The 12,695-nt window shown below is 45.5% G+C and overlaps 4 protein-coding genes across 6 annotated transcripts; all 4 read left to right on the forward strand.

Moving 5' to 3' along the window:
* The first annotated feature begins 1,507 nt into the window (after nt 1–1,507).
* LOC117586009 (esterase B1-like) lies at nt 1,508–3,679 on the forward strand. 3 transcript variants are annotated; one of them, XM_034275838.1, is made up of 4 exons: nt 1,508–1,783; nt 1,838–2,114; nt 2,176–3,072; nt 3,133–3,679. In XM_034275838.1, the coding sequence occupies exons 1-4, from the start codon at nt 1,776–1,778 to the stop codon at nt 3,598–3,600; spliced, it is 1,650 nt and encodes a 549-aa protein (XP_034131729.1). In that variant the 5' UTR covers nt 1,508–1,775; the 3' UTR covers nt 3,601–3,679. The 3 variants fall into 3 exon arrangements, with proteins under 3 accessions (XP_034131729.1, XP_034131730.1, XP_034131731.1); XM_034275839.1 differs by having other exon boundaries at nt 1,510–1,783; nt 1,850–2,114; XM_034275840.1 differs by lacking the exon at nt 1,838–2,114 and having other exon boundaries at nt 1,510–1,783.
* A 40-nt stretch (nt 3,680–3,719) lies between these two features.
* LOC117586010 (esterase B1-like) lies at nt 3,720–6,101 on the forward strand. Its single transcript, XM_034275841.1, has 4 exons — nt 3,720–3,864; nt 3,931–4,213; nt 4,270–4,420; nt 4,470–6,101. Exons 1-4 carry the CDS (start codon nt 3,854–3,856, stop codon nt 5,651–5,653), a joined length of 1,629 nt encoding a protein of 542 aa, XP_034131732.1. The 5' UTR covers nt 3,720–3,853; the 3' UTR covers nt 5,654–6,101.
* A 574-nt stretch (nt 6,102–6,675) lies between these two features.
* Nucleotides 6,676–12,150, forward strand: LOC117586396. The gene is made up of 10 exons (XM_034276427.1): nt 6,676–6,730; nt 6,796–7,075; nt 7,143–7,287; nt 7,457–8,190; nt 8,254–8,700; nt 9,110–9,623; nt 9,684–10,170; nt 10,285–10,663; nt 10,723–11,622; nt 11,679–12,150. The coding sequence occupies exons 1-10, from the start codon at nt 6,720–6,722 to the stop codon at nt 12,138–12,140; spliced, it is 4,359 nt and encodes a 1,452-aa protein (XP_034132318.1). The 5' UTR covers nt 6,676–6,719; the 3' UTR covers nt 12,141–12,150.
* On the forward strand, nt 8,724–10,249 carry LOC117586013. Its single transcript, XM_034275843.1, has 2 exons — nt 8,724–9,623; nt 9,684–10,249. The coding sequence occupies exons 1-2, from the start codon at nt 8,945–8,947 to the stop codon at nt 10,172–10,174; spliced, it is 1,170 nt and encodes a 389-aa protein (XP_034131734.1). The 5' UTR covers nt 8,724–8,944; the 3' UTR covers nt 10,175–10,249.
* Nucleotides 12,151–12,695: the final 545 nt, after the last annotated feature.

Here is a 12,695-nt window from a genome sequence, read left to right on the forward strand (position 1 = left end):
GCTGTACGGCCGCGGCAGCGCACGAACACATTCACATGAGCCCAGCTGTTTGGCGATCTATACATGTGCATGCGTGTACATAATTGTGTATGCATTACCCACCGCTAACAGTTTTGCGTCATTGTATTCTAGCGAAATGCGCAATAAAAATAGAATTGCGCTCAAACGGTGCCCTGCTTTGACATTCGCACCACAATAAACCTAATTTTAGCATTGAAAAAGCTTATATTTAGATGCAAAGAATAAAAATGTTTGAACTTTGTTTCTTGCAGTGTAGTATGTATGTGTGCCTACATTTTCCACTATGTTTATAATCAAATCATTCCAGGGCTGCAGTGCAATCCTACAAAATAAGTTAAAATTTATGTTTGTGTTTATAAGTAATTGCATTTAAAATATGTATTCATAGGCATCATGCTAAATTAACTTAAGTTTTCGGAAATTCACTGAGACAACTGTCACTCCCTGGTATCGTAGCAAACTACTGATAATAACGGCAGATATTTTATATATGTATGTATATGTTGGACGATGTACCAGGGCTGGCACATCAATGAAATTTTGCAGTTCTTGAAATGTTTTTTATATTGATGCAGGACTACCAAGTCATCTAATAAGCGTACTTATGAGATTTAAAGCTGTACATATTTCAAATACGTATCAATCTTACCGTGTCACTGCAGCCCTCGCCAAGAATCGCACTTTGCAGCGCTGTCAATAACGGCACGTTGTTGTTGGATTGTTGTCACAGCTCTGTTAATAACAGTAAAACGTTAGATCAAATACGAGGGCTGCATTATAAGAAGAAAATTGCAGTTTGGAAATATATGTAAGTCTTTTTCCTCTTAAACTATGTACATATGTACTTATAATTAAATGCTTTTAAGATGGAAGAATATTCAAAGATTTATTCAAACATACAAACATACTTACATGATTATGGTACATGTGCTAGTTTTAATAGACCTGGACGTCAAACTGGACAGCCCTGCTAACAACAATACCATGCTTGAGGACAAAACAAAATAAAATAGCAGGATATGTCTGAGCTTCAGGATGTATGTGCATATGTATGAATCTATTCCAGCCCGGTTGCGTGGATTCGATACGTCCGACGATTAAGTGGCAGCCATTAGCAGACGACCCAATCGAGTGCCTTAAGCTAAAGATGTGGGAGGAGATCATCAGGATTCATTTTAATGCTGTTCAAATGGTCAATCCCCCCGGTTAGTTTTTATTTTCTATATTTTCTTTACACAAACAGCACTTTACCAGGGCTGCAAAAGTACCAAAATAATTATGCTTGCCATATATAATATAAATTGTAATATCTTGCTATTTAATGGTGTTGAAATGAAATATGTGTTCAATCGACTTTTATTTAAGTGTACAAAATACGAGAAAACATTAGTGTTACAGGAGCCCTGGCCAACCCGCCACGCAGTTGGAAGCTCTGTTTATAACGGCACAAGCCGTCGGCGTCGCAGTCACGCTAAAATCGCCCGCCAGCCGCAGCGCTTCTCAACAAAATAATAAACAAATACTATGCAAACAACCAAAAGTCACATATAGTATACAAAGCTCTTGTGAGCAAGCAAGCAAAGCATGAAATATCAGCTGTCTCACTGAAATTGTGCGGTCGTCTTTCTTCTTGTTGTTGTTTTTTGCTAGCCAGACCGCTCTCTCATTGCGCGATAAAAAAAGTGCCATAAATGTGGGCATTTCGTTAGATAAAAGGCGCTAAAGTGTCAAGTTTTTTTATTCGACCGCTAGACATGGAGAGGTGAGTACTGTTCAACAGTTTTCTTTGGATTCAAACAGCCGGGAATCTTTGCAGATCTGATGGTAGCATTCTGGTGCAGACAGAGAGCGGCCCTGTGGTGGGGCGACGATGCACGGGCGTCTATGGCGACGAGTACGTGAGTTTCGAGGGCATTCCGTATGCCCGTCCGCCGGTAGGGCGTTTACGTTTTATGGCTCCGCTGGCGGTGACACCCTGGACGGAGCCCTTGGACTGCAGGTCGCAGGGCCCAAAGCCGCTGCAGTTCAATCATTACAGCAAAAAGCTGGAAGGCGTCGAGGACTCTCTTCATTTGAATGTGTATGCCAAGGAGGTAGGGAGTTTTCTCTCTATGCTTTTGTAGTAGATAGTGCATGATTCACTCTTATTTGCAGCTGAAGTCAGCAAAACCACTGCCGCTGATTGTGTTCTTCTTTGGCGGCGGCTTTGAAAAGGGCGATCCAACCACTGACCTGCACGGCCCCGACTATTTCATGATGCAGGATGTGGTTGTGGTCACAATCTCCTATCGAGTCGGACCCTTGGGCTTTCTCCTTCTCAACGATCCAGCCGTGGGCGTGCCGGGCAATGCTGGGCTCAAGGATCAGGTGCTGGGTCTCCAATGGATAACCGCGAACGCTGCCAGCTTCAATGCGGATCCGAATAACGTGACGGCGTTTGGAGAAAGCGCCGGAGCAGCCTCGGTCCATTATTTGATGCTGAATCCCAAGGCGGAGGGACTGTTTCACAAGGCCATTCTGCAGTCGGGCAATGTGCTGTGTACCTGGGCCCAATGCCCGATAACCGACATGCCGCAGCGTCTGGCTGGAAATCTGGGAATGGAGAATGCGAATACCGCCACCGATGCCATGATCCTGGATTATCTGCAAGCCCTGCCTGGGGAGCAGCTCGTGAAGCCGTATCTCCTAAGTCAGGCCGAGCATATGGACGATTGTTTGTTCCAGTTCGGGCCAATGGTGGAACCCTACAAAACGGAACACTGTGTGCTGCCTAAGCCGCCGTCTGAGCTGCTGTCCACTGCCTGGGGCAACAAGATTCCACTGCTGATGAGTGGCACCTCCTTTGAGGGCCTCCTGATGTATGCTCGCGTGTTTGTGGCACCCTATCTGCTGACCAGTCTGAAGGATCAGCCCGAGCATATGCTGCCGCGGGAGGAGAAGCGCGCCCGGCCCCGGACTATGGCACGAAGCTTGGGCCAGCGTCTGCGGGCGTTGCATTTCGGGGAGAGCGCTCTAGCCATGTCGCCGGAGGGAGTGTTGGCCTACTGCGAGGTAAGGGAATATCTGTTATTGCTGATCTGCAGAACATTATTTCTTTGGTTTGGGTTGCAGTACGCCTCCTACAAGGTCTTTTGGCTGCCCATTCTGAGGGTAATCCGTTCACGCCTGCGTCAAACCTGCTCCTGTGCTCCCACCTACCTCTACCGCTTTGATTTCGATTCGCCTACTTTCAATCATCAGCGCATCAAGTATGTGGGCGACAAGCTCCGTGGTGTGGCCCATGTGGACGATCATTCGTATCTATGGTTTGGCAGCTTCGCCTGGAAACTGGACAAGCATACACCCGAATATCTAACCATCGAACGAATGATTGATATTGTCACAAGCTTTGCTAGAAGCTCGAATCCTAATTGCCCGAAAGTTGCTGAGCAGCTGCCACGCACCAAGGAATGGCTGCCCTTGGACAGCCGTCAGTCGACGGTGGAGTGCCTCAATATTTCGGACAGCATCAAAATGATTGAGTTGCCAGAGCTGCAGAAGCTGAGCGTGTGGGAGAGTATCTGCAAAATCAAAGACTAAATGAGTTTTTCCTATGTTTTGTAGAAATTCCAAGTGCATTAAAAGTCTGTCCAAATAGTGGACCCCGCTCCACACCATAGCCTCTTGTCTCTGGTTTGTTTGTGTGCTGTTTTGAGATACGAGCGAGAGAGCGATCAGTACATTTTAAGTTTGATAAGCTGCTGCTGCTATCTCAATCCGCTTGCTCGATAATGTTATGGACTCTGAAGAGGGGGCTTCAGTGTATGCTTGAGGCTGTTGGCATGCGGATAGAATGTCCGAATAGTAAGTATATTCATAAACCATTAAATCGTACACCTAGTACATCCATTTTTCTTTCATCTTTTGCAGCAGTGAAACCACCGCCCCACTGGTGCAGACAACCCATGGCCGTGTGCGTGGTGTGCTGCTGAAAGCTCTCTACGATGAGGAGGAGTTCTATGCTTTTGATGGCATACCATACGCTGTTCCACCTTTGGGTACCTTGCGCTTCAAAGAACCTCACGATCTGAAGCCCTGGCATGGCATTCGGGACTGCAGCAAGCCGCTGGATAAGTGCATCCAAGTGAGCAGCTATACGAAGCAAGTGGAGGGCTCGGAGGATTGCCTCTATCTGAATATCTCTGTGAAAAAGGTGACAAATTGTGGTTTAACATCAGAGGATTCTGGCTTAAGCAATTCTTTATTTAGCTTAAAAGCGAAAAGCCCTTGCCACTGATGGTCTATGTCCATGGTGGAGGATTCAAGGGTGGGGATGCCTCAAGGCGCGCCTGGGGACCGGACTATTTTATGCGAGAGAATGTCATTCACATAAGCATTGGCCATCGTTTAGGTCCATTGGGTGAGTTGAGCTCCAAGGCGAGGCATCTCTAATGTCTCTTCCTTTATAGGCTTCCTTTCCTTTGCGGATCCATCGCTGGAGATTCCCGGAAATGCTGGCCTGAAGGACATAATTTTAGCTCTCAAATGGATTAAAGCAAATGCTGGGAATTTTAATGGCGATCCTGAGAGAATTACCGTCTTTGGCCATAGCAGTGGCAGCATGGCCGTGCAAATGCTGCTGGCCACACCTCAAACCGAGGGTCTCTTCCATAAGGCCGTGCTTATGGCTGGCTTCTCCCCAGAGCTAAATCGTTTACCCAATATGGAATATCGTCTTGCCAAGCATTTGGGCTACGAGGGCGAGAACATCGATGCCCAAGTTTTTGACTTTATAGCTGCAGCCGATCCAAAACTAGTGGTCTCTGCAAACTTCTGGACGCCAGCGGAAAAAGCGGAGGGTCGCATGATGCCTTTTGTGCCGGTAGTGGAGGGTTATGCGACTCCCCAGGCGGTGCTGCTGTCTGAACCTGTTATCTTGCAGCGTACGGCGTGGAGCAATCGCATTCCCGTGATTATGGGAAGCAACAGCGGCGAAGGACTCTCCTTTAATCCGGTTTTAAGGGATGCAAACTCTCTGCAGGAGCTACAAAAGCATCCAGAGTGTGTTCTGCCACAGACTCTGCTCAATCGCTGTGATCCCGGCCAGAGGCGACAGCTGGGCCAGTCACTGCTCGATCATTTCTGTCAGGCGCATGGTCATCGACTGTCCATCGAGCACACGGATGCATTGAGTCACCTCTGGACCCACAATATGATGCACTCGCAGGAACGTTTGGTGCTGGCACGATTGTCGTATGGACAGGCACCCACCTATCTTTATCGCTTTGATTTTGATTCACCGGACTTTAATCTGTACCGTATTCGGTTCTTCGGAAAGGAGCAGCGCGGCGTCAGTCATGTGGATGAGCTGGGATACATCTATGTGCTGCCATCCACATTTAAATTGGATAAATCCCGACCGGAGTACACCACTATCTGTCGCATGGTTGCAATGCTCGTAAACTTTGCCGCCACCTCTGATCCCAACGCAGAGCTAACCAAACCTTTGGTGGAATGGAAGCCAGTCACACGATTCGGACCACGCATGATCCTCAATATAAGTGAAGAACTGAAGTTTATGCCACAGCCAGAGCGGCAGAAATTAACGTTTTACGACCGCCTGTACGAACAGGCGGGCGTGACTCTGTTTTAGATGCCCAATAAACCCCAAATCTAATCTGCTGACCATCGATCGCTTATCAATTTTCGTTTGTGGGTGTGTGTGTGTGTGTCTCTGGAATATTTTTAAATCCATATTATATCAATAGATACTATTTACTATTACTTCTTTATAATATGTGCAATATAAGAGCTTTGGGTAAAGTAGATTTTGAGTGTATGTTTAAGGTATAAAATATATTTTAATTGGTGTCTGCAATAATTTTTTTGGTTTTTTTTGTTTAAAAGATAATTAAATTTCTTGGTTTATATCCAACACTTTTTGCATTGACCTAGACTGTAGAGCAATCTTTAATATGATGGTTAAGATAGGAGAACACGAACATAATTTGTACCTCGGAAATGTTAGAGTACAGCTACAGAGTGCGATGCGTATTGGTTATCTTAATGTGAACTTCAGCAACAACTATGCAGAGAGCTATGTCTCTATTTTTATTAGTTTTTGGCCAATAAAAGAGCTCAGCATTTACTTTAAAATGAATTCAAATAGCTAATCTATCTAATCTTTTTATTAATTTCTTTGTAAAACCTCCTAAAATGCTATTTCGCGACTTGCAGCAGCGCCTTTCCCTTGTCTTACTGCACATAAAAGGCTTTGCCCTGGATTAATATGACTAAATATCGATATTCCTTTACTTTAAGTCTTTTAAGAATTATCCAAACGTTATAATTTCGCAACTGTAAGCGTAGTCCAGCAGTGCACCTCATTTGGTTCTGTCTTCAATGCTTTGTACACTTTAAAGTTCACGAATCATTGTTTTGAAATCTAATCTAAACAGAAACAATTGTTTTATAAAAGTAAAACACTCACATTATCTCTGGAAAAACAAAAACCAGCTCGAATGTAACCGCTTAGCCTGATAAGACCCCCTGTAGCACCACAACTAATTCCAGATAACTGCACAAGCGAAAAAGCTCTAACAGTGGACACGTTTTTCGCGACCCGAGCTGTGTAGCTTTTTTTTGGTTTTGTTAATTCATTTATTTCTGTTTCAGTTGTCAGACAACACGCGCGGCAGGCACATTGAAGCACCTCAACGATGAGTAAAGGGTAAGTTGCGTATGGAAGTTTTGTAGAGCTTTTCATTTAAATAAATTTGATTTTAACTCCAACAGAGCAGATGAATATGAAATTACGCTGCCGCTGGGCAAGATAAAGGGCGTGAAGCGTGAAACTCTGTACGATGATTCATACTACAGCTACGAGCGTGTGCCCTTTGCAAAGCCACCGGTTGGAGAGCTGCGTTTCAGGGCGCCCGTGCCCGCAGAGCCATGGAGTGGTGTGCTGGACTGCAGCCACTATGCGGAGAAGCCGGTGCAGAAAAATTTTATGACACAGGTGGTCAGTGGCGACGAGGACTGCCTGTACCTGAATGTCTATGCCAAGCAGCTGAAAGTGAGAGAAAGAAACCTACAATCGATCGACTGATTATGATAATTGATGTTTTTGTTTTGTTTTGTAGAGTGCGAAACCTTTGCCGGTCATGGTGTACATTTATGGCGGGGCCTTCACTATTGGCGAGGCCACACGCGAGCTGTATGGTCCTGATTATTTTATGGCCAAAGATGTTGTCTTGGTGACATTTAATTATCGTGTGGACTGTTTGGGTGAGTGAAAGGGACGGTATCTTATCTGTGATTCATGTTATCTAGTGGGTTCAAACCCTCACGATTGTTGTACAATCATCATTACCATGGTTAATATTTGTCATGACTACTAGTCAAATTTAAGAGGAAGAATCCTTTTAAAGCCAACACAAAATACTCTTTGCTGCAGGCTTTCTCTCGCTCACGGATCCCAGCCTCAAAGTTCCAGGCAATGCAGGGCTCAAGGATATGGTGCTGGCTCTGCGATGGGTCAAGCAATACATTTCCCACTTTAATGGCGATGCCGAAAACATAACATTATTCGGCGAGAGTGCAGGCGGTTGCTCCACCCACTTCATGATGTGCACAGAGCAGACACGGGGACTCTACCACAAGGCCATACCAATGTCGGGTACAGTTCACAATTACTGGTCGAACACCCCAAGGTCGGACTTTGCCTATCGCTTGGCCAAACATCATGGCTACACGGGAGAGAATGTGGATGCTCAGGTGCTCGAACATTTACTCGGAGTGCCGGCACAGGAACTGGTTCGCCACAGTTTGATTACGCCAGAAGATCGCCGTAATGGCATGCTATTTCCGTTTGGGCCCACGATAGAGTCGTATGTGGGTGAGGATTGTGTGGTGCCCAAATCCCCATTGGAAATGGCTCGCGAGGCATGGACCAACGATCTGCCTGCCATGCTGGGTGGCACATCATTCGAGGGTCTCTTTATGTACCCCGCTGTGTCGGCCAATCGCAAGGCTTTGGACACCTTAAACGATGATCCCCTGAAAATGGTGCCACATGATGTGCGTTTAATAAGTACGGAGCAGGAGAGTCTGGAGTACAGTCAGAGGATGTTCAAGATTACTTTTGGCGATGCCAAACCCAGTTCTGAACTCTTTATGAATATGCTAGATGTGAGTAAAGATCTATCAGATATCTTTATGTTTATTAAATCTTTATCTTTATCTCCCTTTTAGTATTATTCATATAAGATCTTCTGGCATGGCGTCAATCGCACTTTGCAGGCCAGACTCGCCTACGCCAGTGCACCCACATATTTCTATCGCTTTGATTTTGATTCCCCCGACTTTAATTTCTTTCGTACAAAATTCTGTGGCGACAATATCAAGAAAGGCGTTTCCCATGCCGATGAGCTGGGATATTTGTTCCGTAACTCTCAAGCTTGGAAACTGGAGAAATCCTCAGCGGAATATCGCACCATTCAGAGAATGGTTGGCATGTGGACTGCCTTTGCAGCAAACTCCAATCCCAATTGTTCCGAAATTAGCGAAGTGGATTGGCAGCCAGCGAAAAGGTCCGATCCCAAGCGTGTGATCAACATAGGCGACGATGTGAAGATTGTGGATCTCCCGGAATATGAGAAACTTCAAGTGTGGGATAGCATCTACAAGCCAGAGAATTTAATATAAGGATTCATTGTATCCAAGTAAAATTCTAGTGATCCATAGCCGCATGGGACAATTCGATGTAAATTAGTTTAAAATTGTGCTAAAAACTGTTAAAAATGTAATGGCTCTTACTTGGTAATATTCTGTATAGTTTTCTGCATGTAAATGATCGCTTTGGTCACACTTTGTGTATGTATGTGTTTGTGCCGGGAAACACTGTTCTCCATTCTAACAAATTTAAAATCAATTTTATCGATAGATGTACCGAAAATTATCATCTAGTACTCTTTTCTACTACGTTTACGCCTGGACTTTTTCCCATTTCTCATTTTGGTTTCAAAATCTAAACTTGGCCTGGCTAAAATTGTTTTCCCTGAATCAAAAAGAATTTAAATTTCTATCCTTTTTTTCTGTGTTTAATAAGAACATTTACAAAATGGCTACCCCAAGTGCGGTTTCTAGTAGTCCACGCCCCCAGGAGGATTTTGGCACTGGTCAGATGCTGCAGGAACTGAAGAACCTTGTGCTGTGGCGAAACTTTTCCCGCACACTGTTGGTTTTTACAAGCATTCTGATCCTGTTGGTGGACATTATGCAACATTCGGCCATTAGTGTGGTGAGCATGCTGGGCATTGCCTTGATCCTCGTCGCCTTGGGATATCGCTTCTTCGTTGAGGTGATAGAGTTGTGGAACAGAAGAAACAACGAGGAGGAATACTATTCCTATCGTTTCAATGTGTTGATGACCTGCAACATACCCCAAGAGGAGGTCATGCATCTGACAGGCGTGGCTGTCGTCAAGTTGAATGCATTCGTTAACAAAATGATTGAACTGCTCCTGGTGAAGGATCTGCACGAGTCGCTGAAGCTTATGGCCATTCTCTGTTTTATCAATATGATGGGGGACTATTTCAATTTCATGACCCTGCTGCTGTTCGGTGAGTTTTTCCCCACCCCAGTTTTCCCCTTAGAATTTAAATTTTTTATATTATTCATAGGTCATGTTGTGCTGTTTACTTTGCCAAATGTGTATGAGTTAAAGAAGACAGCTTTTTATGCGTTTCTGATCAAAATGGGAGTTGTTCAGATCCAAGAAGAGCAACAAGAGGCAGTCGATGCCGTACTTGAGGATGAGGAGGCTGAACAACCGATTTGTGAGGCCGAACCCTTGGCCGAGGAGGCTGCACCCCCAAGTCGTCCACCCAACGGGAAAGATCCAAAAGAAGAACCTTTTAAGGAACAAAATCCAGTTTCAAATTTGGAAGGTTTTTTAAAGAAGAAAAAACAGGACTTGAAGTTCTTGGCAATGTTTGAGGAGGTGCATGACCCTGACTGCAGCTGTGCTGAATGTGACCTGCTCGATTTGACACTGGTGCCCAAGCACCAAGAAAAATCCATCAAGGCACAGAACAAAGAACAGAAAATAAACTACTTGGAGGCGATTGAGGAGCAGGAGGACACTGTGACACTGGTGCCCCCAAAAATGTAGTGTTCATTTGCTGTATTAAGATATAAATCTATTCACTATAATTATAAGCAATGCTGATCTCAGTTGCCCACCAAATTAGGTTTTGGAACTTCTTTCAAAAGTTTAAATTAATTCGATTTTAAAATGTGGAAACTTTGTGTGTCGAGACCTACCCCCGGCAAGTATCTGCAGGTTGTCAAGCGGTCGCTACGTCTCACTGCCCAACGTAGTTGTGCTGAAACCAAGATTGTAGATCTGCCCATGGGCCGTGTAAAGGGTCGGCGACAGTGTGGCATTTATGGCGATTCGTTTTTCAGCTTTGAGGGCATTCCATTTGGCAAGCCCCCGCTGGGCGAGCTGCGCTTTGTGGCCCCAGAGCCCGCAGAGCCGTGGACTGACCAGGAACTGGATGCGCAACAGGAGAGGGAAATACCCTTGCAGATGGAGTTCCATGGAGGCAAAACCATTGGCAGTGAGGATTGCCTTTACTTGAATGTCTACACCAAGCATGTTAGTGATGGATCAGCATATCTGAATTCGCCCCTGCCAGTTATCTCTCTCTCTTCTAGTTTGATAAAACCAAGCCTCCTCTTCCCGTCATGGTCTACATCTATGGTGGTGCCTTTCGCACCGGTGGTGCCACTCGAAAGATGTACGGTCCAGACTATTTGATGTCCAAGGACATTGTGTACGTGATCTTCAACTATCGACTGTGCGCTCTTGGATTTCTCAGTCTGCCAAGCATCGAATCGAATGTCCCTGGCAATGCGGGACTCCACGATCAACTGCTGGCCCTCAAGTGGATCAAACAGCATATCCAGAACTTCAATGGTGATCCGGAGAACATCACGCTCTTTGGCGAGAGTGCCGGGGCTGTGGGTGTCCATTTTATGATGTGCCTGCCGCAGGCCAAGTGCCTCTTCCACAAGGCCGTCATGATGTCTGGCTCTATGCTGAGTCCCTGGGTACAGATACCCGATCGAACATGTTTGTACTCGCAATTGGCGCTGTCTGCTGGTTACGTGGGACCTCACAGGGAGAAGGATATGCTGCGGTACCTTCGCTGGGTGGAGGCCAAGAAATTGTTGGAGTATGCCCATAAGTGTTACACCTTTCACGATCGATGCTTTGGCTTTCTGTATCCCTTTGTGCCCGGAGTGGAGGAGGCCAAGTACGAGAAGGGTCTGGTGCAGCAGCCATATCTGGAGATGATGCGAGATGCTTGGTCCGTCAAGGTGCCCCTGCTGCTGGGCGGCACATCCTTCGAGGGCTTGGTCTATTATCCCTTCTTCAAGCTGAACAATGGCTTTATGCTAGATCTTTTCAAACAAGAACCAGCGCTGGTGCTGCCCCACGAACTGTTCGTCACGATGATCGATGAGGAACGTGAGGCAAGAGCTAAGGAGCTCGTTAAATATCATTATGGACCACGAGGCATTTCCAAAAACAATGTGACACAGCTTCTGGATGTAAGTAAACATTTGATTTCTGGCTTGGATCTCTTTCTCATATCCCTCTCTTGCAGCTTTTTAGCTATAAACTATTTTGGCACGGTCTGCATCGCGTGGTGCGCTCTCGATTGTCCCATGCCCAGGCACCCACCTATCTGTACCGCTTCGATTTTGATTCTCCCAGTTTCAATCTAGTGCGAAATAAATTATGCGGCGACGACATCAAGCGGGGTGTCTGTCATGCTGATGACATGGCCTACGTCTTCCACAAGAGGGGCGTACAGAAGCTGCCGCTGGACTCTGCTGAATATCTCACTATACAAAGGATGGTCGGCATTCTGACAGCCTTTGCCAAGACTGGAGATCCCAACTGTGTTGAAACGGAGTCGGAGGAGTGGACTCCAGTGACCGCAAAGTTGCCCTATAGGGCATTGAATATAGGACACGATCTGGACTTTATAACGCAATACGAAAAGGATGGCCTAGAAGTGTGGAATCGTCTGTACGAAGATGACATTCAACTTTATGGTGGTTAAAAGGGGGAAAATAAAGGGAATATTGATGTTCCCAAAAGTGTTCTCTGATTATTTTAATTAACTTTAGTTTACCATCAAAATTTCCTCATTTTAATATCATTAATCATTTAATTTTCAAACTTTAGTTGAATTATAATACACTCTCAGGGGATAATACTTGTCCAAGTTCGCGCTTTAAAGCTATTTGCAAAGCTTTTCACAGCTTTTGTGCCATCGACCAAGCTTTATGACCGAACGGTGAGTCCGGTACATACATATATGCATGTAATTGTTTCGTTTTGTTTACATTTCTCGCACTTTTTTCGCCGGCACGATCACAGTGGTGGTTGCTTTTGGTGCTGCCTTTGACGGTGACCCACTCTTCAGTGGGATCTCACCCCAATCTAACCGACAACCGGCTTGGCTTTTCGACTGAGCTCAGCTAAGACTCGAAGCAAAAAAATGCTTAGCTAATAAATATTTGGATTTTGTGCAGTGTGTTGATTCATTATGCATTCGCCTGGGGCGCGTGCAAAGAGGTGTTGTGCCCCTCGCCGCAGCCAGCCCCACAAAAAC

Source organism: Drosophila guanche, unplaced genomic scaffold, assembly GCF_900245975.1.
Source record: "Drosophila guanche unplaced genomic scaffold, DGUA_6, whole genome shotgun sequence".
NCBI lineage: Eukaryota > Metazoa > Arthropoda > Insecta > Diptera > Drosophilidae > Drosophila > Drosophila guanche.